The sequence below is a fragment of the Dioszegia hungarica genome, assembly GCF_025882075.1.
Source record: "Dioszegia hungarica strain PDD-24b-2 chromosome Unknown MKK02contig_8, whole genome shotgun sequence".
NCBI classification, from domain to species: Eukaryota; Fungi; Basidiomycota; class Tremellomycetes; order Tremellales; family Bulleribasidiaceae; genus Dioszegia; species Dioszegia hungarica.
The window spans coordinates 1043855-1066356 of NW_026515770.1; the positions used below are offsets into that span (position 1 = coordinate 1043855).

General features: G+C 58.1%; 11 protein-coding genes across 11 annotated transcripts; 7 read left to right on the plus strand and 4 right to left on the minus strand.

The window, feature by feature from the left end:
• Positions 1-3: 3 nt before the first annotated feature.
• On the minus strand, positions 4-1713 carry MKK02DRAFT_36686 (putative adenosylhomocysteinase; the record flags this gene model as incomplete). Its single annotated transcript, XM_053089476.1, has 9 exons — positions 4-151; positions 194-275; positions 318-493; positions 536-852; positions 901-1031; positions 1073-1356; positions 1399-1492; positions 1540-1600; positions 1681-1713. The coding sequence occupies 9 exons, from the start codon at positions 1711-1713 to the stop codon at positions 4-6; spliced, it is 1326 nt and encodes a 441-aa protein (XP_052945174.1).
• A 3132-nt stretch (positions 1714-4845) lies between these two features.
• Positions 4846-6010, plus strand: MKK02DRAFT_27734 (2OG-Fe(II) oxygenase; the record flags this gene model as incomplete). The annotated part of the gene is made up of 3 exons (XM_053087387.1): positions 4846-5298; positions 5330-5870; positions 5907-6010. The coding sequence occupies 3 exons, from the start codon at positions 4846-4848 to the stop codon at positions 6008-6010; spliced, it is 1098 nt and encodes a 365-aa protein (XP_052945175.1).
• Positions 6011-6325: 315 nt separating this feature from the next.
• MKK02DRAFT_44087 (galactinol synthase) lies at positions 6326-7462 on the plus strand (the record flags this gene model as incomplete). The annotated part of the gene is made up of 4 exons (XM_053092762.1): positions 6326-6392; positions 6425-6806; positions 6839-7171; positions 7204-7462. The coding sequence occupies 4 exons, from the start codon at positions 6326-6328 to the stop codon at positions 7460-7462; spliced, it is 1041 nt and encodes a 346-aa protein (XP_052945176.1).
• Positions 7463-7580: 118 nt separating this feature from the next.
• Positions 7581-9003, plus strand: MKK02DRAFT_26238 (peptidase M24, structural domain-containing protein; the record flags this gene model as incomplete). The annotated part of the gene is made up of 7 exons (XM_053087160.1): positions 7581-7672; positions 7715-7816; positions 7848-8403; positions 8436-8622; positions 8656-8724; positions 8769-8826; positions 8871-9003. 7 exons carry the CDS (start codon positions 7581-7583, stop codon positions 9001-9003), a joined length of 1197 nt encoding a protein of 398 aa, XP_052945177.1.
• Positions 9004-9120: 117 nt separating this feature from the next.
• MKK02DRAFT_44089 (uncharacterized protein) lies at positions 9121-10081 on the minus strand (the record flags this gene model as incomplete). The annotated part of the gene is made up of 5 exons (XM_053092763.1): positions 9121-9164; positions 9198-9269; positions 9304-9340; positions 9385-9905; positions 9958-10081. The coding sequence occupies 5 exons, from the start codon at positions 10079-10081 to the stop codon at positions 9121-9123; spliced, it is 798 nt and encodes a 265-aa protein (XP_052945178.1).
• Positions 10082-10473: 392 nt separating this feature from the next.
• Positions 10474-11588, plus strand: MKK02DRAFT_44090 (uncharacterized protein; the record flags this gene model as incomplete). Its single annotated transcript, XM_053092764.1, has 4 exons — positions 10474-10693; positions 10847-11238; positions 11286-11371; positions 11417-11588. 4 exons carry the CDS (start codon positions 10474-10476, stop codon positions 11586-11588), a joined length of 870 nt encoding a protein of 289 aa, XP_052945179.1.
• A 159-nt stretch (positions 11589-11747) lies between these two features.
• MKK02DRAFT_25582 (putative glucan 1,3-beta-glucosidase) lies at positions 11748-13389 on the minus strand (the record flags this gene model as incomplete). The annotated part of the gene is made up of 9 exons (XM_053087061.1): positions 11748-11861; positions 11926-12052; positions 12102-12174; positions 12227-12365; positions 12456-12508; positions 12542-12949; positions 12984-13008; positions 13040-13207; positions 13243-13389. 9 exons carry the CDS (start codon positions 13387-13389, stop codon positions 11748-11750), a joined length of 1254 nt encoding a protein of 417 aa, XP_052945180.1.
• A 459-nt stretch (positions 13390-13848) lies between these two features.
• MKK02DRAFT_32836 (uncharacterized protein) lies at positions 13849-15720 on the plus strand (the record flags this gene model as incomplete). The annotated part of the gene is made up of 3 exons (XM_053088587.1): positions 13849-13998; positions 14043-14468; positions 14530-15720. The coding sequence occupies 3 exons, from the start codon at positions 13849-13851 to the stop codon at positions 15718-15720; spliced, it is 1767 nt and encodes a 588-aa protein (XP_052945181.1).
• A 312-nt stretch (positions 15721-16032) lies between these two features.
• MKK02DRAFT_25001 (putative glutathione transferase) lies at positions 16033-16435 on the minus strand (the record flags this gene model as incomplete). The annotated part of the gene is made up of 3 exons (XM_053086970.1): positions 16033-16175; positions 16231-16312; positions 16358-16435. 3 exons carry the CDS (start codon positions 16433-16435, stop codon positions 16033-16035), a joined length of 303 nt encoding a protein of 100 aa, XP_052945182.1.
• Positions 16436-17455: 1020 nt separating this feature from the next.
• MKK02DRAFT_44094 (uncharacterized protein) lies at positions 17456-20371 on the plus strand (the record flags this gene model as incomplete). Its single annotated transcript, XM_053092765.1, has 4 exons — positions 17456-17608; positions 17652-19226; positions 19259-19949; positions 19992-20371. The coding sequence occupies 4 exons, from the start codon at positions 17456-17458 to the stop codon at positions 20369-20371; spliced, it is 2799 nt and encodes a 932-aa protein (XP_052945183.1).
• A 283-nt stretch (positions 20372-20654) lies between these two features.
• On the plus strand, positions 20655-22499 carry MKK02DRAFT_44095 (uncharacterized protein; the record flags this gene model as incomplete). Its single annotated transcript, XM_053092766.1, has 3 exons — positions 20655-20826; positions 20965-20994; positions 21040-22499. The coding sequence occupies 3 exons, from the start codon at positions 20655-20657 to the stop codon at positions 22497-22499; spliced, it is 1662 nt and encodes a 553-aa protein (XP_052945184.1).
• Between the last annotated feature and the right edge of the window lie 3 nt (positions 22500-22502).

The window sequence follows — 22502 nt, forward strand, 5'->3', positions numbered from 1 at the left end:
CGCTTAGTATCGGTAGTGGTCGGGCTTGTACGGGCCGTTGGCTGGGAGACCAAGGTAGTCGGCCTGCTTGGCGGACATGGTGGTGAGCTTGATGTTGAGCTGGGGGCAGTGGGCACGGGCGACCTCCTCGTCCATGGACTTGGGGAGCATGCTAACGGATTAGCGATGCCAATGGCGAACAGGGCAGACTTACTGGACACCGAGGGGGTAGCTGGCGTTGTCGGTCCAGAGAGCGATCTGGGCCATGACCTGGTTGGCGAACGAGCAGGACATGACTGACGGTCAGCAATAGCTTCAGATCGGATGAAGCGGCTTACCGAACGAGGGGTGGCCGGTACCACAGCCCAAGTTGACGAGACGACCCTCGGCGAGGAGGATGATGTGGCGGCCGGAAGCCATGGTGAATCGGTCAACCTGGGGCTTGATGTTGACGGCCTTGACGGCGTTGGACTTGAGCCACGCAACGTCAATCTCGACATCGAAGTGGCCGATGCTGCTTGTCAGCGGGGACTTTGCATAGGCAGAGATCACTCACTTGCAGACGATGGCGTCCTCGGGCATCACGTTGAAGTGCTCGGCGGTGATGATGTCACGGTTACCGGTGGTGGTAACAAAGACGTTGGACCGGTGAGCGGCGTCCTCCATCGTGCAGACTTCGTAACCAGCCATGGCGGCCTGGAGGGCGTTGATGGGGTCGATCTCGGTGACGAGGACCCGGGCACCGTACGAGCGGAGAGACTCGGCGCAACCCTTTCCGACATCACCGAAACCGGCGACAACGGCGACCTTGCCGGCAAGCATGATGTCGGTGGCACGCTTGATACCGTCGACGAGGGACTCGCGGCACCCGTACTAGACGTCAGCTTTGTCATGGTACACTATTCAATCCGGCGGACTTACGTAGTTGTCGAACTTGGACTTGGTGACTGAGTCGTTGACGTTGATGGCGGGGATCTTCAACTTGCCGTCGCGGAAGGCCTTGTAGAGGTGGTGGACACCGGTGGTGGTCTCCTCAGAGACACCCTTGATGTCTGAAGGTCAGCCTAGCCCACGGATAGAGATGAAGACTTACCGGCGAGGTACTGGGGGTACTTCTCGTGGACCAAGGTGGTCAAGTCTCCTCCGTCGTCGAGGATCATGTTGAGCTGCTTTCCGTCGGGGAACGAAGCGAGCGACTGCTCAATGCACCAGACGTACTCCTCCTCGGTCTCGCCCTTCCAAGCGTAGACTGGGACACCAGTGGCAGCGATGGCAGCGGCGGCGTGGTCCTGGGTGGAGAAGATGTTGCACGACGACCAGGTGACCTGGGCACCGAGAGCGGTGAGGGTCTCGATGAGGACGGCGGTCTGGATAGTCCTGCCAGTCAGCAGAGTACGCCTCGAGCATGAGTAAACTCACATGTGGAGACAGCCAGCAATGCGGGCACCCTTGAGAGGCTGCTCCTTGCCGTACTTGTTCCTCAGGTAGAGGAGACCCGGCATCTCGTGCTCGGCTGAAACGTTAGCCCTTGCACTATCTGATGAGATATGGAGAGCGCACCAATCTCGATCTCCTTGCGGCCGAAAGCAGCAAGGGAGATATCAGCGACCTTGTATTGAGACTGAGGAGTCAGCAGGTGTTCAAGGAGCGCAGCTGTCAGATAGGAGCCGAATGAGCAAGGGGTCCAAGCGCGCTGTCCACCTTTGAACTTGATCCCCCTTGACCCTGTTCCATGCCACTTGATCGCAGCATCCGTAGCACGTGATATGTAGGGAGAGACTGACCATTATGTATCTGTTTGGTAGTTGTAGGGGTAAGAGAAGGTATGGATGAAGGAGAAGGATGAAGGCAAGGAATTGGGGCACGTTCGCTGAAAATTCGATGGTGACCATGGTCCGATCCTCCTCGGGAGGCCCTGAATGCCGTAACCCCGCTGGTCAAGTCGTGGCGGTCGCATCGTGGCATCCATTTCTTGCTCTCGTGCGCAAGCAGATGTCAAGCAGTGCATCTAGATCGCAATCACTTGCCCACTCTACTACCCGTACTCTCTAGATGCGCTGCCACCACTTCCACCGGTGTGAGGCTCCCGCTGCCCGACTCACTCTCCAGTTCCCTCTTCTCATCCAGCGGCGTCTCGGTCCCACTCGCAGCGTCCAAGCGCCCCTCCTCGTCCGACCTGTTCTGCCGCAGCTTGTATCGCGCCATGTACCAAACTCCGAAGATAAAGATGGCCCACATGGCGACTTCAAACACCAGGGCTGCTGGGAAGCCCTTTTTCCAGCGTGGCGCCTCGACCGTGGGGAAGATGAGGAGCGGGACCCAGATCGTGCAGGAGAAGCCGAGAGTCATCATGGAGCTGATGACCAGGCCACGCTCGCCGTATGATTCGGCGAGGGAGGTGTTGACGAAGGAGTAGAGGATCGGGGAGGCCATACCGCTGAACCCGCCGAGGTAGTAGGCGACGAATTTGAGGCCCAAGGGGATATTCCAGATGGAGAGGCAGATCAGGGCAAAGGTCAACATTGTCTACAGCATCAGCGATGCACCGCATGTTAACTTACGCATTGGAAAGAGAACAGGCCGCGGAGACTGAGGGAACCGGCCAGAGTGGTCCCGAGCCAGCTCGATATCGCTTTGAGGAGGTCGACAAAGGTGGGAAGGACGGTTCGGAGCTGGACCGAGTACCCTTCAGCGCTGAGCCAGAGGGACATGTAGGTGGTCCAGTATGCGGCCTGGCAGAGAAAGCTGATGTCAGCTCTGACTCGGGATCGACTTACACATAGCAGGGTACCGCAATCCAGAACATCGGTCGGCCAAGAGTAAGCTTGAATGTCTTCCAGGTGATACCTTCGTTCTCGACGTGAGGGATTCGCCGGACGGCGAGGTCGTGCTCTTCCTTGGAAAAGTACCATCGACGTGGAGAGCTGGGCAGACCTGGCCAGAAGATGTAGCCGATGATACAGATGGGTAGGGTGATGATGCCCTCTGACTTGTGAGCTTGACTTTGCTATAACGAGGACGGACTTACGGACGATGAATTGCCATTGCCACCCAGCACGACCTGCTACTCCGTTGAGACCGCTGAAGATCGCAGCTTGAAGATAGCCCTGCAGGTCAGCGCTGTCCAGAACGATGCTCCCAAGATCGGGCTCACCGAGAACATCGACCCGAGAGAGTTGCCCATGAACCAGACACCGGCTCGCTTGAAGAGTTCTTCGTTCTTGAACCAGCTTCCAACTGCATAGATCAGCGGCTGGCAAAATCAGCCGAGGTAGATACGTACGGATCAAGTGGGTACCGCCGAAAGACGAGGCCTCAAGGAAACCTGTAATTGCCCGGAGGAGGTATAGGTGCCAATTCTGCGTGACGGTGGATTGAGCAAATGCGATGATAGCCCAGAAGATTTGCAGAGTGGGAAGTAAGAAAGGGGCACTGTCCGTCAGCACAAACACCGCTTAGTGACAGCCGCACTCACATCCTCGACTTGGTTTGCAAGGTCATCAAGGGGATCTGACCAAGGACATCTGATCAATCAGCCGAGTCCGCGCTGAAGGGATGACAAACTCACAAGCCGTGTTGTAGGCCATTTTGTAGTAGTTGAGCTCATTCCCGTACGCGTTGAGATCCTCCCTAATAGGTCAGCTCTGCGGCTACGATAACGATACAGAGGACACTCACTTCATGCCAGACACATAGGCATTCGTGATGTTTTGCTGCCCCAAGAAACGACAGAAGACTGAGGATCAGCGCGGCAATCATCGAGTACTAGATTGCAACTTACAGCTGAGAGATCCAAAGATGAGAATGGTCAGATCAAGCTTGCGCAGCAGTCTCCTTTCCTCCAGGGGATAGTGTGAGGCTGATACTGTCAATGTCTGTCTTTGATGCGCGCAGAGCAAGGTCGGACGGCGGTATAGGGCGCACGTACGGTACCAGTCAAAGACGGACTTGACCACGGTCCATGGGTTCTTCTTGCCGGCAGCGACCATCACGATGATTAAAATGCAAGGGCAGAGGATGTACACAGCGGCAGGACTCGAAGAAGCGGAAGACGTCTCCCAAGTTCCCCATAGCCTTATAGATCCTGACCACCCTCGATAGGTGAGTCCGAACCAGGACAAGCTTGACAGCTTGACGCGCCATAAGTTCTGCTTATGATGACGAGGCACGCCATATCCAGCGTCGCCAGTCAGTGGATCAGTCAGCCGACTCTCGGAGATGCTTGGCGTCGAACAGAGAGCTCGGAGTGTGAGAGCGCGACCGGCGCTTCGGCTGGAAGGGAACGTAGAACCCGGTAGATAGGCTGCAAGCGAGATTTATCCGGCTCAGCAGCGCGGAGGAAGTCAGCATCAATGATAGGACGCATGGCGTGATTGAGCGGCCAGACGTGGATGCGGTGTAGACTGTAGAGATAAGGCGCATAATCAAATCGCAGGAGAGCGCTGGCGTCAATATGGTCGTCGATGGCATCAGCGAGGGTGATGGCCTTTACGTACAGCCGCTCATCTCCGCGCTCCGTCGGAAGCGGATTGGATATGGCCGCAGGCTTGCGCCAGCCAGCGCTGTCAGCGATCAGCAGCACCCAGCGCCGAGCAATTGCAATGGTGTCAGATGTTGAGCTCACCGAGGGATTGACGCCATACTGACGCCATGCTGCCTTCCGCTCTGCCGGAATGGTACTTCCGCTCGTTACTCAGCAGCTGGGTTATCGCTGCCATGCCGCCGCTAGCCCGAACGAAGATATGTCCACCTCGGCCGTCTCAGCCGATATAGAGCGCGCAGTGATACAAGAGACTGTCCAGTCAAGAACTCCCCCCTCATCCACACTTCTGTCTCTCCACCCCATCTTAACCCAGCTCACCTATCATGCCCGTCGCCGTCCCCCAATCCTACCAATTCTCTCACGTTCCCGAGACCAAGGAGAATCTCGACTGGGCCGAACTCCCCACCATCGACCTGGCGGAGTACAACACCTCCCCCGAAGCCAACGCGGCGCTGGCCCAAACCCTCATCGAAGTCATCCGGACCAAAGGCTTCTTCTACGTCATCAACTACGGGATCTCCCAATCCGCGGTCGATCGGCAGTTCTCGCTCGGCAAGCAATTCTACCAGCTCCCGCTGGAGGAGAAGCTCAAGTACGAGCCGGACCTCGACTCGGGGGACTATAACGGGTATCGCCCGGCGGGACGGAGACTGCTCAGCGGGGGCCTAAAGGACAAGACGGAGGTGTGGAACATGGCGACGAATGATGGGCGGATCACTCAGCCGTTGCCGGACTTGCTCAAGGAGAACAAGGATGAGATTGAGGGATTTGCACAGGTGAGTCTACTTACTACCTAGCTGATATCAGAACCTGCACGACAAAGTGCTCGACCCCCTCCTCCACCTCATCGCGCTCGCGCTCGAGCTCCCCCCAGACTTCTTCACCCGCACCCACCAGTGGAACACCCACGACGAGAGTCACCTCCGGTACATGAAGTACACCAAGTTCACCCCGCCCGAAATTGAGCAGCTCGCGGACGGGCTCTGGTCGCGAGGCCACACCGACCTCGGGACCATCACTCTCCTCTTCCGTCAACCCGTCGCCGCGCTGCAGATCCGCGACCACGTGACGGGCGACTGGAAGTGGGCCAGACCTCTGGACGGGAGTCTCACCGTCAACACGTGTGACGCCCTCTCCTTCCTCACCGGAGGCTACATCAAATCCACCGTCCACCGCGTCAGTCTTCCCCCGGCGGACCAGCGCCATGTCGACCGGCTCGGCCTCCTCTACTTTGCCCGGCCGCAGAACGATCTCCCGCTGGCCACGGTCGCGTCGCCAGTCCTTCAGCGGGAGGGATATACCCAGAATGAGTTTGAGAAGGGCGGTCACAAGGTGCCAACCATGGGCGGTGAGTCTGTCCTGTGTATCGAGCGCTGATGTACAGAATTCACCACGCTCAAGCAAAAGTGGCAGCAGACCAAGGGACAGTCATGGGATAACTCGCATGGCAAGGAGATTGTTCCAGGCTTCACTGGTCAGTATTACTAGGCGTAGATCTCGGGCTTTCAACACCATGTAGCGATCTCTTGTCAGGTATACTCGTCTCGTCTCGGACCTCTTCAGCTCCGGGAAAGCCAGAGAGCCGCTGCAGGATTCCTCCGGCGCTTTCCCTCCCTAAGCACAAAGCTGAAGCAGGGTGAGGATGCGAGGTTACCGATGGAGGTACAGCCACAGCCGCAACTATCGCTGAAGATCTGGGGTGTACGTAAATGTGACTCATCACAACATCCAGATCGCCGATCATTCAAAAAGTCTCCTGTAAACGTGATAGGTCTCCTCTTACCTTGCTTCTGCCCACTCACCATGACAATAGCTCCGACCGCTCCCAAAGCATGGGCTACGCTGTTGACCCAGCCAACCTACCTGGCAGGTACGCTCCCCATGCCTCTCAGCTGACCCCAGGCGCCCTCGTGCTGCAGCGCACGTTGCAAGCGGTCTCCAAGTACCCCTTGGTGATCATGGCGACCGACACCCTCCCCGCGTCCAGTCGAGACGTCATCCAGCGGTCCGGTATGCGGATTATCGACGTGGACCACATCTCCCCCGCCGAGGGACAGCACTCGGGCTTCGACACCTCCTTCAACCGCTTCAACGACGCCTGGACCAAGCTCGCCGTGTTTGGCCTGACCGAGTTTGAGCGGGTCATCCTGATCGATTCGGACATGCTGTTCCTGCGCCCCATGGATGAGCTTTTCGATATGGAGCTGCCGGGGCCAGACTGGATAGCTGCTGCGCCGGCGTGCGTTTGCAATCCATTCAAAATCGCTCATTACCCTGCCGACTGGTAAGTCTATGTTTGAGCTCGGCTGATATCAGGATCCCCGCCAACTGCGCCATCTCATTACAATCTCGCACTGAAACGCTCGACCAGCCAGCCATCCCCAAAAAAGACGGCCCGCGCACCAGCCACCTTCTCAACTCGGGTCTCGTTGTCCTCCAGCCCATGGCGTCCACCCTCAAAGAGCTCATTCACTTTCTTCACACCTCCCCTACCATCGCCGCCTCCCGCTTTGCCGATCAGGACGTCATTGCCGAGGCGTTCCACGGCCGCTGGAAGCCACTTCCGTGGTGGACCAACGCGTTGAAACCGCTGCGTGCGGCTCATCCCGGTGTATGGGGTGATACAGACGTCCGGAACATACATTACATGTGAGCGCGTTACACGCTGGAGCTGATGTCAGTCTTGACAAACCATGGGACAAGCGGCCGGCCTCCGTACCAGCACTCATCAACGTCGCCCCGACTTCCGTATCGTCCGACAAGGTATTACCACCTGATCTCATCAAGCTGGTCGCCAACAGCGCACCACAGGAGTCCATGACAGATTACGAAGCGGTGCATATGTGGTGGTGGGTGGCGTATATTGCGCTGGTTGGGGAGCTCAAGGCTAGTGGGGACGAGGTAGTCTGGAGGGAGATGGACAAGTATATAGGACAGTAACGCACGGACTTGCGTCATTGCGGGGGGAATCTCCCGATGTAGTAGAATTTGGCTGTCGATGTGCTCGCTAGACCAGAATTCCTTTCTTCTACCATACCTTCACCTACATCAATATACAATGGCAGCTGTACCCGAAGTCGAACTCAAGAAGACCGCGCCCGCCGTGGAGAAGGCCGAGATGCCCGAAGAAAAGGGTCTCAGCGAGGATGCGTACGCCAACCCGCAACCGAAGCGGACAAGCTGATGATCCAGTGTGAACAAGTACACCTCAGCCGGACAGGTCCTTGCAGAAGTGCTCAAAAAGTTCCTCCCGTCCGTCGTGGCCGGCAAGAAGGTTCTGGACCTCTGCATAGAGTAAGTGTCAACCAGGCGTCGCTGATAGCAGGGGCGACAAGACCATCACCGACGCCGTCGCACCCCTGTGGAACAAGGCCAAGAACGGCGCCAAGATCGGCAAGGGTATCGCCTTCCCCACTACCGTCTCGGTCAACAATGTCGTTGCCCACTTTACCCCCCTTCCGTCCGACCCCGAGGTCGAGCTAAAGGACGGGGACGTCGTCAAGGTCATGATGGGTATCCAGCTGGACGGGTACGCCGTCACCCACGCGGAAACCGTCATTCTCGGCGACAAGGCGGATGGGCTCGCCGCGGACGTCACCAAGGCGGCGTATGAGGCTGCTCAGATCGCCATGCGGACGCTCAAGATTGGAGGCAAGAACTGGGACGTGACCGAGGCGGTGGAGAAGGTCGCCAAGGAGTATGGGTGCGCAGGTGTCGAGGGCATGTTGAGTTGCCAACACGAAAAGAACGTGACGGACGGCAAGAAGCGGATCGTCATCAACCCCAGCCCGGAGCACAGGCGGGAGCACGACACGGTCACGTTTGCCGAGGGCGAGGTGTACGGTGTGGACGTCTTGATTGTTACCGGTTCGGACGGCAAGGTGAGTCTGAGTTTGGCCTCAGCTGACGATAGGCCAAGCCCGATTCGTCCCGGACATCCGTCTACAAGCGTGGAGACGTCAATTATCAATTGAAGATGAAGACCTCCAGGACGGTCTTCTCGGAAATCCAAAAGAAGGCCGGCGCGTTCCCCTTCACATTGCGATCGTTGGACGATGAGAAGCGGGCACGTATGGGTGTCAGCGAGGCCGTCGCACATGGTATGTCTATCTCGAGATCACGCTGACTCACAGGTCTGTTGAAGGCGTACGACATTGTGCATACCAACTCAGGAACCCTTGTTGCTGAATTCTTCTTCACAAGTGAGTATACAATTGCGAGACTTTGGATCAGAGCTGATCATCAGTCGCCCTCCTCCCCGCTGGACCCCTCCTCCTGTCGCCCCCTCCCATCTGGTACTCTGCGTAAGTCTCGACGTCGGATGGCCATGGCTAAGCTGACATATTAGTGACAAGGTCAAGTCTGAAAAGTCACTGCAGGACGAGACGCTCAAGTCACTCCTCACTCAGCCCCTCCGAGTGGCCAAGAAGAAGAAGGCAAAGGCGGCCGAGGGCGAGGCAGAGACCAAGGCTTCGGCCTAGATTTCGGAGAGGTAGAAAACACTAGCCATGCCGGCGGTAGGACAGGTAACAAATAACATGCAAAAGCGCAATGAGCGAAATCGAAGGTCGGGAAAAAGCGGCGGGGATAGCTTTGGTCTACTGGTACTTGAGGTTGGAGCGCTTGAAACGGGCATCGGCCACTGATCATCAGCAGATCCCTGAGTTGAACATACTGATCTTGCGCGCTTCGGTGCTGAGGCCGGCTGACGAGACGGCACTAGGTCGCTCGACAATGTCTCCGATGGCTGCTTGTCAGCCACAGCGAGGGCAGAAGAGTACCTTTTACGGGCGTGGACAGTGGGCTCTTGGAGGCGAACTAGAACATCAGGTTCTGCCCACAGTAAGGCTTGTATAGCTCACCGTAGTATTCTCAATCCGCTCGACAGCCTCCTTCACCCTTGGTCCGACGATCACCCTCGGCCTGCCAGACTCGCTCATCACCTCCTCGCTCATTGCCGGCTTCGCTGGGCTCTGGATGGCTATATTCCGCCTAGGCGATAGACCAGGCCACCGGATCGGACTTTTGATCGTGGTCGTAGCCAACGGACTCGGGATTGGCTCGTGGGGACGGACGGGTTCGGCGGCGGGCTTTGGCGGAGTGGGGGTAGGTGGGAGACTCCGCTTCACCTCCGGAACGGCTTTGCGCTTGATGGAGCGTGGAGGAGAAACTTTCGGAGCCGCCGGAGAGGGCGGAACCGGCGGTAGCGACCTGTCCAGCATCTCGCGGGGAAGGAGGGACTGTCGCTTGGGAGGCGGCGCGTCGGGAGGTGGGATCCGGATAGCACCGCTCCGTGCCAGCCGCTGCAGCGCGGCGAGTCGGACGTGACCGTGCTGTCGACGAAGGGAGCCGTGCTTGACGATAGGCGAGAGGTTGGCGAGATCTAAGGGGTGTCAGTAAGGTTGAGGGATACGGACGGGGAGAAGGGGACGTACCGGTACCATGAAGCGAAGTCTCGTTCAACCAGGGCGCGTGCTGCTGGCCAACGGAACGCGTGCTGCTTGGATCACATCCAGCGATGGAGTGGCGGCCGGCCTTTGGGATTGAGTTGGTGCTCATAGCGGAAAAGCTTGTGGGGGTTGACTGATGGATGACTTGCTTCGGTGAGGAGGAGAGGGGAAGGAGCCGCTGCTCGTCAGCCTTCAGCTCGTGCGGCTGCCTACGCCACCGGCCCTCCGGTCGCCAATAGCTTACCGGTGCTGTGCTGTGTGGGTATGGGATATGAGGATGGTGTGCTGCTAGAAGGAAGATAGATGCATTGACTACCAGCTCACGGTGGTCTCAGCTGGACGTCGACGCTGTGGAGCCCCACACTGAGCGGCTAACTCCGTCCGACGATCTCTCGATCGATCGGCTCCTGCGTTCGCTGTTGTCACTCGCCGTTCAGACATAGCCGCGCTCACACTACCTATAGCTAGCTAGCTCGAGCTGTACCTGCAGCTAGGTCTACCATGATAGGGCGCTCAGCAAGGGCAATAGCCTCTTCGTCCGCCTCGGCGCTTCGCATTGTCGCCCGTGGGTCTCAGATACGCTATGGACACGCAGCGCGAGCTCCCTCGGAAAACGAGGAAGCCGCCGACCCAGCGCAGGAGCCGCAAGCTGGACCGTCCCGCCTTCAGGGAGGCACGAGGGGGAGAGTCTCCGCCAAGGGCAAAGAGAAGGCAACGGACGGTGGTTATCGTTTCCCCGAGCGAGGCCGCCGAGGGGGACATCCGGATCCTTACGAGGTGCTAGCTTTGGAACGGTCCGCCAGCGAGAGCGAAATCAAGCAGCAATGCAAGTTTTCTCTTCGAGAAGGGCGCCTGATAAAGCGCTGACCTGTAGACTATCGCCTAGCGATGATTCTCCACCCAGATTCGAGCCACCCCTCCTCCTCCCCCGAACATTTTGCGATGCTACACCGCGCTTACAGCCTCCTCTCCTCCTCACAGTCCCGCTCGTCCTACCTTCAATCCGGCTTCGGATGGTCCCCTACCGGCCAGGCCGTCAGAGACTCGTGGTCAGATGCGCAGATGCGCTCCGAAGTACATGCGCGCAGAAGGGGCGGGGCGGCAGCGTGGGAAACGGGGTCGAGGGGGTACAGAAGTGCAGAAGCGGGCTGGGCACAGCAGGAGGAGCAGTGGCAGTATGGGGATGAGTTTAGAGCACCGCCAAAGGGGACTGGGGAGGTGATTTACATGTCGAACAAGCGGTTCATTTCGATATTTGCGGGTGTGGTGAGTCGACCTAAAGGGTGTCAGTGCTGGATAGAGCTGATGTGCAGAGCGTCCTGATTGCTTGGATACAGTATCATCGGATAGGAATAGCATCAGAGACTCATCGCGAGTTATTACAAGCGCAACATCAAAGGTGAGCTCATGTTCATGTCTGGGAGGACATGTTGCTGATCAGTAGCGCCTCTTCAGCATTGGCGGAAGCACGCAGAGACGCAGCACGATATGGCAAAGAACGGCGAGAACGCATACGACGCAGAGTGCGGGAGATTGAGGTCGTGAATGAGGTGGAGAAGTTGGAGGCTGGACGAGCCGAGGGCGCACCGGCAGATACATTATACGATCAAGATTAACGATGCTACAACGACGCCGACTAGCAGTGCTGAGATCGCCGGGATGTAAAGTGCGGGTATAGCTGATGATGCTGTGGACATGGCGAGCGTCGCGCATGCTTTTCTATCCTGTCAGCTAATCATTTCTGACTTGTATCACACTCAGCGTAGAGGATAGACTTACCCCCTCGTTTTGTTCCAGACAGGCGTTGGGATCCACCCATACGTGATCCCAGCCGACATGCTCCAGTCTGCCGCTTCTTCCGTCTTCCACGTCCACATGATCCATCCGCTCTATCAAGTCAGCTCGTCACCTCGCTTTTCTGCGACGGACATGAGAGGCACATGGAAAGCTTACAGCCTGTTCGTACACATAAGTCTGAGTCTCGAAGGACCGGGCGAGATGCTCCACATAGTCACCATCCCATCGACTGATATCCGACCCAGTCTTCTTTTTGCAGTCACCAGGGAAGGTCAATCTGTGCCTGTCAGCTGCATTTGGTGGCTCTGCCCATCGAGACTTACGGATACGACCCGTTCAAGCTGTTATCCCACCTTGCACCTCTACATCTTCCATTCAGCCATCTCGCACAGTCCGTATGCGCCGCTGACGTCTCAGCTTCAAATCCGCTGAAAGCGCCCGCGGGGGAAAGACTTACGTGTAAACTCCCCAATAATGGTCCAGTGGGTCTTGTCTGACGCGCGAAAGTAGTCCGTCTGATTGCAGAACCACTGGAGGACTTGATTGTACCCATAGACGAGGGTGTAGTTGTTGAACCTGCAATCAGTCTCGACCCCCTTGAGTTATCCTTGCCGGGCGTACATCGAGTAAGAATGCTGAACATCAGCTTCAACCTTCTGGTCCGAACTCACTGAATCAACCCCAACATCATAGTACCCCTGTACCATGAAGTCCTGCCATGCCGGTAGACCCTGGTATGCTAAACATCAGCCCAGCCTCTTCCGACACTCACCAGAGTCAATTACGATCACCAGATGCTTCTGCGTCTGTATAGCCCTCAAAGACGCATACGAGTCCTGCAGGAACTTGCGCAGAAATCCCACCTGATCCGGACTGACCGGAAACGGCTCATTCAGCAGTCCTATTGCCGTCACCGTATTGGCATACCCAGCCTGCGAGAACTCCGCCACCAGGACCTTGAGAGCAGAGATGGACCGGTCCGCATTCGTCTGGTTCCAGAACCACTCGCGCGGTCCGCGGAAACCGCTATTGTCGAAACCGTTTTGCGAGCCCGGAGCGCCGTGCAGGTCGATCATGACCGATAAGCCGGCTTGCTGCGCCCAGTTGACGCCGAGTTTGAGATAGTCGAACGCGCCAGGGAGGTATGGCTCAGACGTCGATAAGGGGATTAGGGACCAGTCTGGCGTGAGTGCGTGCGGAGGAGGAGGACGTACAGCCTATGGGTATGCGGACGGTATTCTGCCTCAGCGCGTTCATAACCAGTACTCACGAGGCCAACACGCTTCATCTCTTGAAGATCAGACTGCTTGAACCAGCTGCCCCAGTGCGTTCGTATCTCGCTGTACGTGTCCCGCCTGTCGCGCCAGTACGCCCCGTACGTCCACTCGTCCACAACCCAATCGGGCTTGTCTTCGAATATCGATGGTGTGATCCATGGCTGGTCATCAGCTAGGTCTGACAAGGTGGGCTCACCTCGAGGACGAGCCATCCGCCCAGATTGACGCCTCGGATAGGCGCTGAGCCCCACTGAAAGTATCCCTGCGACGCTTGGCGGGCCACGCTGGTTGCGGCTGCCGCAGACAGTAACAGTATTCCCAGAGACGAGGAAGCGATCAGCATAGCAGTCAGGACTGGTAGATATGAGTATGAGTGATATTAGCACTAGCTTCGGTCGGAATTGAGGGAGGGTTGAGTGATATCGACAATCTTCTCCGATACACACACGCTGTGTGGGTGACCGAACCTTCCTCCTTTTGTCCTGAGCTCACATCAGCCTGCTTCTCCATGAGCAGCAGCGCCAGCAGCCTCTCGAGCGTCCAGCCCCTCCTCCGCGCCACACTCGCGGTGATATAGGTTGTTGACGCTCGCCACAGGTCGGTGAAACACACCTCGACCGGCCTCCTCGCGCTAATCTCGGATCCGACGGAAATCATTACGCCGCCCAGCCTCTGCCTCTCGAGGATCCAGCCTTGTTCTTCTTGTCTTTGACTTTTCCTTTCTCTCATCTACCTTCTATCCCCCTCTTAGTCAGCTCTAGAGACAGCTTCATGAGCATATAGCCCTTACCTAGTCACCAAGATGGCACTGCCAGACAAGCCCCTTCCGCTGGGGACAAGCACGCAAGCAGGCAAGCCCGCCTTCCTCGTCAAGTTCCCGCAGGACGTATGGGAGCGCATCGTCTCTGGAGGCACTGGGAGTGTGCAGATTGTGAAGAATGATGCCAAGCTCGTAAGTCTGCCCCTTTACTCGCAATGATGTGGCTGACGGGATAGAGCCTCATCCTGCCTGACCGGACGATAGGGCTGGACGCAAACCCCCTAGTCCCTACCGAGCTATACGAGCTCTCCGATACCCTCTTACCTCTCGGCACAGCCTCCACACGCCTCTCTATCCCCTTCACCACCGCCTCGTCCTCCAAAGCTATCGCAGAAGCCATTCCGGAAAGACGGCCCGTCAATGGCAACGGCAACGGCAACGCCCACGGCGCAGCGGCAAAGTTACGCCGAGAAGCGGCCACACCGCTCGCTAGGAGTCTTTCGAGCCCCGCGGGACCAGCGGCTCCAGTAGCTCCGACGACACCGGTTATCCCGCTCAAGACGAGGGTCGTGCAGTACCTCGCTCTTGGCCCGGCGAGTGTCGAGGAGATTCTGAGCAAGCTGGGCGGGGCGGAGGCTGACGTGATGCGTGTGGTCAAAGTTGTACGTTCCGGAACCTCAACCATCTTCTCTCCATACTCAATAGGACGTAGCTGACATCTAGGTCGGAAGGCAAGTCGCGGAGAATCCCCCTCGATACTCCCTTCAACCATCCCAATACGCCAAGATCAAAATTGGGGCCTGGCGCTACACGCCGGAGGAGCAGGAGCAGGTGGGGCAAATGGCTCGGGAGGCATTCGACGAGCTGGAGTACCCTGAAGGCTCAGAGGAAAGGGTGGAGCTGGAGAGGAAGCTGGAAGAGGCGGCAAATATGCCACCGGTGGAGGAAGTGGTGGCTGCGCCTGCTGTGGCTCCGGTGCAAGCTGCGCCAAGTGTGCCCGTCCCAGCCCCAGCCCCTTCCACGGCCAGTCAACCAGATCGGACCCCCGTCGTCACTCCCTCTTCGTCCAAATCTCGGCCCTCGGCGTCAACTTCGACTTCGGCCGCATCCTCGTCGAGCAAAAACAAGGGTCCGGTCGCGCGCGAGATGGCCAAGTTCCGAGCGGAGCAGGCACGGGCTACCTCGGCACCAGGTCTGAAGGGGACGAATGGAAATGCCAGTCCTCGGGAGGCTGCGGCTGCACTGTCCGCTGCGGATGCGGTCAAGACCAAGAAGCGGGCGGCCGGGGCCAAGGCGGACAAGGGAAATACGGCGGAGACGTCGCGCAAGGCGGAGAAGGCAGAGCGATCGGATACGTCGAGCCGTTCGGACGAGAAGGGGAGCGGGAAGAAGCGGAAGCGGGGACGACACCCGTCGCCGAGCTTTACGTCGAGCGAGGACGAAGACGAGGAGGACAGCAGGCGGGGTCGGGCCAAGCAGCGGAACCGACCTGCCCCGAAATCGACGTTACCCAAGCTTCCCCCTCCTGATGCGGCCACGCTCGCTGCGATGGACGCCTTACCCCCCTCTCGGCCCATCGCAAATTTCACCAAGCGCAAATCTCCCCCTCAACCCCTCGACCTCCACTCTCCTACCCAGCAGACCAAGTCCCGGACGCCGAGCACGACCGCCTCGGAGCTGGAACGGCCAGACGACCCGGAAGATCTGCGCGATCGGTACGAGGAGCTGTACCCTGCGTATCAGATCCTCACTACCAAGTTGATTGGGCTGCACCGGGCGGCGGAGGGCGTGGAGCTGGGCGAGGCGGATATTGAGATGTTGCCGACCAAGGAAGAGATGGAGAAGTTGGTGAAGAAGTGGGAGAGGTGGCACAAGGAGTTGGCGGGGATTCGGCGGTGGTTCGGGGCGGCTTAGCTCAGTGAAGGAGTGTGCTGGGGCGGAAGAGAGTCAGAAGCCTCACTGATGAAACGAGCTGAGAGGTGGAAGAGGAACAAAAGGGGTTGGGGTTCAGTGGGGTTCAGAAGGATCAGCGATGAAATGAGCTGAGAGGTGGAAGATTACCGGAGGAGTGTTAGGGAGTGGACGTAGTGGGGAAGACTTGGGGAGCAGGCCGGTTCACATCAATGATGTCCTGCATGTGTAACGCATATCATCAAGTCACCTCGTCGCCCATACTTGTGTATATTTCTTCCTGAACGTTGTATGCATTATTCTGTAAAACAACCTCTACTTCTTGGACAGCTTCTTCTTGAGCTCGTCCTTGGGGACAGCCTGGAGCTCGGAGCACCCGCCGATGAACTCCTGTCCGATGTAAACGTGGGGGACGGTACCCTGGCCGTTGAGCTGCTTGAGGTAGGCCTGGATGTCGGCTACGATTGTCAGCTGTGGTCTGCGGTACAAAAAGACCGAAGAATGGTAACTCACATCCGTCATCGCGCTTATCAAGGTCAATGTACTCCATCTCGCTCGTCTCACCCTCGAGCAGCTTCTTGGCGCGCTGGCAGTACTGTAGTATAAGTAAAGACTCAAGGATAGGAGGCAAGAGACATACAGGGCAGTACGACTTTCCGTAAACCATCACATGGTTCTTCTTGATCCCCTCATCGACAAACTGCTTTGCGCTGGCCATATTGACGGCGGAGGTGGTGGAAAGTGAGGAGCCTATTTTGAAGTTGTTGAGGAGGAGGGTGCGGGGCTTGGCTGTGCTGAGGCTGATGGATCGGAGAGGGAGTGTTGTTAATGTACGGATCATAGAGAGGTGGTTTGAGAAGAGATGCATGTGCTTTATAAGCCTGCAGCTGCTTGGTGGTGGTGGAGCGAGAAACATAGGCCGGGACGAGTACGGCCGGATCGAGCCAGCGGCGGCGGAGCGATCAGTCAGCAGGGTGACGTCATCTACCGTAGAATGTTCCTTCAAAGGGGGACATGGACTTCCACCAAGCTGTAACTCTAACTTGTATTCTACCACCTTCTATACATCTTATGCTGTCCTGTACGCCCTGATCATGCTCTCCAGTGCGAGCGAGGCGAGGTGGAGGCCGCGAGAGCGACGAGGAAACGCTCTACCTCACTTGCGGCCGAAGTTTGACCGGTAGACTGAAGATGAAACAGGGTCAAACATCCCCCTCCTTTGACCGTTTTGTTCACGTCCCGCAACCGCACATCTCGCGGGGAAAAGGACGTCCTTGATTAAACACAGCACTGCAGCGCCGGACGCGTCGAGAAAGCGAGGGTCTGTGGTGGTATATCTACTGATGATGGCACTCATCATGCTCACTCCACGCGTTTGATCAACACGATCACCGAGACCCTTTTTCCCAAGTGGCTTGACGCCCGACCATTTCATCAATCACTTTGGCTCCGACACGCGCCAGCCCGGTCTGGAACATTCCTTCTTCGCCTAATTACACCTGAGCAGGCTCAGGCGTACAGGCATCAACACTGCGAGTTGTCGGCTGGACGAGAGAGAGGCCTGCTGGTGAGTACCCAATCTTGCGCTCTGCATACCGTGCAGTGACGAATAGCTCATCAACAGGTTTCAGATCTTCCTTACTCCCAACTCGCTCTCCTTCGGACAATCATCAGATTGCCTTACCCTTCGATTTCGACACTTCAGCTCCATCCCCCTTCACTCGCGGAGACATTCGACATGCTTACTCCGCGCACTTCACCACCTCCGACGCTGGGCCGACCGGGGCGGTCTATAGGGAAAAGGCGGTCTATACAGAATATGGGGACACCGCCGGTACCTCTTTGGGATATGGCGGGGGTGTCTACACCGCCTGTACCTGCGCGGGACAAGGTGAGTGTACTGCATGAGGGCTGTGGTATACGCTGACTAGTAGCGCGACAAACACCTCTACACACCTCAGCCCAGCTTCGACTCTCCCGCCGCCAATTTTGGCAGTCCCCGTCCTTCCCCTCGGCCACTGTACGATGTGACGAGTCCTCGACCGCGCAATTCTCCCAGACCAGCGCTAATGACTCCACCCGTCATCGCGCCGGTCTCGCCCTCGATCTCCCGTCGCCCAAAACTCCTCCCTGCCATCCCCCTCGAGATCGACCCTCCATCCTACTCTACTCCACGATCGCGCCGATCCGTCCAGGTCAACGGATACCCCCAAGACAAGTCCGTCCAGATCGTCATCAACAGCGGAAGGCAATCCCCTGAAGTACCCCCTTCACCGGCATTACGGGAAAAGCGGTCATCCACCTCCCTACGCCGAGCATGCGTCACGCCCACCCCGCCCCGACCTGCTCGACGAAGAAGAGACTCGGCCGTCTCGCCGAGACAAGTAGAGCTCTTTCCTCCCCAAGCGGACTTTTCGCGCGCATCCTCCCCTTTCGACGATTCCGGGTCGGTGTCGACCATCTCGGATGCGCCGACACCTCGGGCGACCCCAAGAGCGGTACCGGAGGAGGTCAAGGGGTCTAAGCGGGACTCGACGCAGCGGCGGCTGGATGCACTGCGGGGATTGGTGGCGAACCTAGACTTCAATCAGCCGTGGAGTATGACGGATGACGGAGCGGCGGATAATCGGGATAACAGGGCGTTCTGGGCATCACCAGATGTACAAGAGACGCTGTGCTCGCCGGCTCCGGCTCCAGCACCTAACCCTCGGTCGCTCTACGCCTCACCCTCCCAATCATCTCTACACATCTCCCGCCCCTTCCCTATCGCCGACCAAATCCCCCTCCAGGATCACGGCTGGGAAGCCAAACCTTCCCCTCGTCCCCGCTCCTCTCGGTCGGAATCCAACCTCCACACCCCCACGCGCGTCCGCAAAGAACTCTTCAACGTCGCTTCGTCAGGCTATACCAAATCCCTCGCTGGTGAGCCGGCCTCGACGATCGCGCCTCCCACCCCCGAAACAACCTGGCGCTCCTCTTTATCGTCGGACGCGCTCTTCTACCGCGTACTCGAGACGCGCGGGGCGGACGAGATCAAGCGCCAAGAAGTCATGTGGGAGATGTGCGAGACGGAGCAAGCGTTTCTCAAGTCGATGCGGAACGTCTTGCGGCTGTTTGCCACGCCGCTCAAGACGCCGCAGGGGAGATGGATCGACGGGATCCCGGAGCGGATATCGCAGCTCTTTGACTCGCTCGAAAGCGTCGCACATGCGCATAGCGTCATTGCGGCCGTCCAGCGGGATATGCGACGCAAATCGGAAGTGGTCGATATTAATGCGTTTGTCCGCGCGTTGAAGTCATGGGTCCCAAAGCTGGAAGTGTACGAGTCGTACCTCCTTCGCTTTGAGCCGGTAGTCGCGCTGGTGGAGGATCATATACGGGATCCGGGGAGTGTATTTGGCGAGTTTGTGCGGATGCAGCTCAAGGAGGAGATCCTGGGGTCGATGAGTTTGGGGAGTATGCTCTTGAAGCCTGTGCAGAGGTTGATGAAGTACCCGCTATTCTTGAAGGTGAGTCAGGGCGCGGATAGAGCTGATCTTAGCGCCTACTCGATGTCACGCCCTGCCATCCCGAACTCCTCTCCCTTCTCGCCAGCACGGAATCCATCATCCTCACGCTCCAAGCTGCCAAAGCAAAGGAAGAAGACTTTGATCAGCTCGTCTCGCTCGAAAGTCGCCTCTCGGGCCTTCCGCCAGACTTTGGGCTCGTCCAGCGCGGCCGCAAACTCACAGGCTACGGCTCGGTCCTACGCGTCTATCCCAACAGCTTTGCGAGCATGATGACTTCCTCCCGCTCTTCCGTCTCTTCCTCCATCTCCTCGGCGTCTTCACCCTGGGATACCGCCTACTCGGCCTCGACGTGCCGATCATCCTCATTCTCCGTATCGTCTGTTACGTCCTCGGTGCCCTCGCGGTCCGGCTCCCTGCGTATGTCCCCATCGGCATTCTCGACCTCGCCCAAGCGGCCAGGCGTGTATCGCTCCCCCTCGTCCGCGTCGTCCACGGCGGGAACCGACTCGTCTCGCCCCAATACGCCCAGTATGGGGCGACGACGGTCCAAGGATGAGCTGGCTTTATTCATCTTTGATGATCTGGTCATACTCGCTGCGCCGAGCGAGAAGGCGGGGATCTTTTCGAGCAAGTCAAAGAAGGAGAAGGGGTGGCGTGTGCTAGGGGAGCATGAGGGTGGAGTGGGCAAGCTGGTCGAAGTGAAAGATTGGAGCGGGTTTGGCGGTACGTCCATCCTTCTTACCGGTGACTTTTGCTGACCACCAGGCCTATCCGCTTTGTTCGTGCTGACCATCCTCCCACTCGCATCTCACCTTCGCGAGCCCCTCTTACCCGTCACAATTTGCCTGACCATCCCCCCTCCCGCCTCGCCTAGCGCTAGCACCCCCTCCCGGACCCGCACCCCCGCCCTCAACTGCCCGCATCTCACTACACTGCCTCATTTCCTCAATGCCCTGGCGCAGGCCACTACAGCCGGACCCGGGGACGCCAGTGTCTATATGGAAGAAAAGGAGAGGGAGGAGGTGTTGTATTATCATCATAATGATAATCATCAGGATGGGGATCGGGTCGAGATTGCGTTTGGGACGGATGAGGGGGAGGAGCATCCGCTGCATTCCCTCAGAGCGCTGGGGTATGCGCAGTAGGCGATGGATCGGGGCGATGGGCGCGCGGGTGAGGCTGTAGATAGGTCAGACTTGCAACTTATACATCTATCATATTCATGCTGCGTCCTGTCCGTAGCTGGGGATGGACAAGCTGAAACGTCATGCCGAGAAGAGAGGGTTTCAGATTTTCTGACTGAAGCGGTGCATCCTTTGACACACACAACCTTCACCAAACTCGTCAGCATGAACTGCAACGGGCTATTCATCTCTCTCTCAACTGACCTACTACTGTCTACCTCTCAGATTACCGGGCTCCGTCACGATGGATATCGCTGCAGTCGAGGATATACAATCCCTCTGCCCGCTTGAGCTAGATGACGAGGGTGAAGGTCTACCGGCGTACGAGGAGAGTGTAAGCTCGGGCTTATCATCGTTTGGCGCGGAAGATAGGGAGGGAGATGCAAGTCCTCGGAGCAACAAGTACTCTTCGCAAGGTATGCTCTATTTCTCTCTAGCTGTACGGCTGAGGATGGGTAGCTTATGATCTAGTCCAAGATGCAGCGCGAAGGCGGCTCAGCGAGAAAGAACAGATCAGGCGGTCATACGCGAGCCGAGATGCTTCTACAGGACAGGAGCCATCCATCAGATCCTCGCCATCATCTGTGAGTTCATCTAGTCCAGCTGCGACAGAGTCCCGCTAATTGCAGATCTTCTCACACGATACTGCTCTACCGGCCTATCAGCCCCCTCTCGCCCACCCTTCCCGCCCACACGGGAGCGGCTCCGCCCTCACCCGTTCTCTTTCCCGCAAATACGGCAACTCGCGCCAGACCCAAAAGACCGAGCTCACGCGGACCGGACTCGCCCGGACGACTTTGGCTCAGCCTACGCGCAACAATCAAGGACGACCATCACGTGCGCCTTGTCGCTCTACGGCGGCGCGCTCGTCCTCTTCGGAACGGCGGACGGACTGCGCGTAGCCAATGTGTCGGAAGAAGTGCCGGTCCGCGTCGTGTGGACCGGACTGGCCGTATGGGACATCCGTGTCCTCCGTTGCGTCGAAGATGGCGACAAGACCCCTCGGGGATCTGTGGCGGTCCTCTGTGGTGGACAGGAGGATCCGGCGCGTCCTGGAAGACCCAAAGGGAAGAGTGGGGAGGTGGAGGTGAGAGTCTGGCGTCTAGGGAGTCTGGCGAGTCTGGCCAAGTGGACGGCGGGGCGTGAGATGGGGTGGAAAGGGCTAGATATGGCGGAAGGGGCCAAAGACAAGGGCAAAGCGAAGGGGAAAGAACGGTCATTCTTCTCGCCGTTTCGCAAGGCTAGCTCATCAGCTGCGGTCCCAGCCGGAAACGTACTAGACGACCCGACAATACCACTTGCCAAAGCCTGGTCGGCGGACTGGATCCGGCTCGATGCGCGCACGACGGGCAAACCGGCCGATGTCCTAGCCTTCTCGCTCCGACAACAGGGCGAGACGGTGTATATCGCCATCGCCACCACGACCCATATCCTCCTCCACGTCGGCGTCGTCGTTCCCTCTGGCGTCTCGTTTCGGTCTACCCGAAAGTTCTACCTTCCGTTCGCACCCGCAGCTATCGGGCTGCTGGAGGTCCTCACGCCAAACGGGGAGCCTAGCCTCGGGATCTGGATCAGCTTCAGTACGGGCGGCATGAGCATGGCCAGCGTTATCCGGAACAGCGACTCTGCTGTGCTGGATTTTAGTCCGCCCTCGGGTCAAGGCGCGGGGAGGGGCGGGAGTACAGCGGCAGCAGGGTCAGCGTGGACGGAGATGCAGAATGTCTGGACGAACGGGCGGGAGGTGTATGCGTTCCACCGCGGGGGAGAAACGATCGTCTACCCCGCTCCGCTGCGCTTGCCCATCGCTGTCCCGCCCATCATCCACACGACGTGGCCGCGGACGCCCCTATCGAGCCTGATCGTACCGGACGGCAACGACTTGCTGCTCATTACCACGAGCAAGGAAGGCGAGATATGCACCCAGCGCGCCAGGGCGAACGGGGAGGCGTATACCCTAGACCTGCAGGACGGGACGCAGATAGGCGAGGGCCGGCTCCTGCCGTTGGCGTGGGGGTATATCCGGGATGGCGTCTATGCGAGCGTCAGGGAGATGAAGGATTGGCGAATCTGTGCGATAGAGAAGGTGTGATAG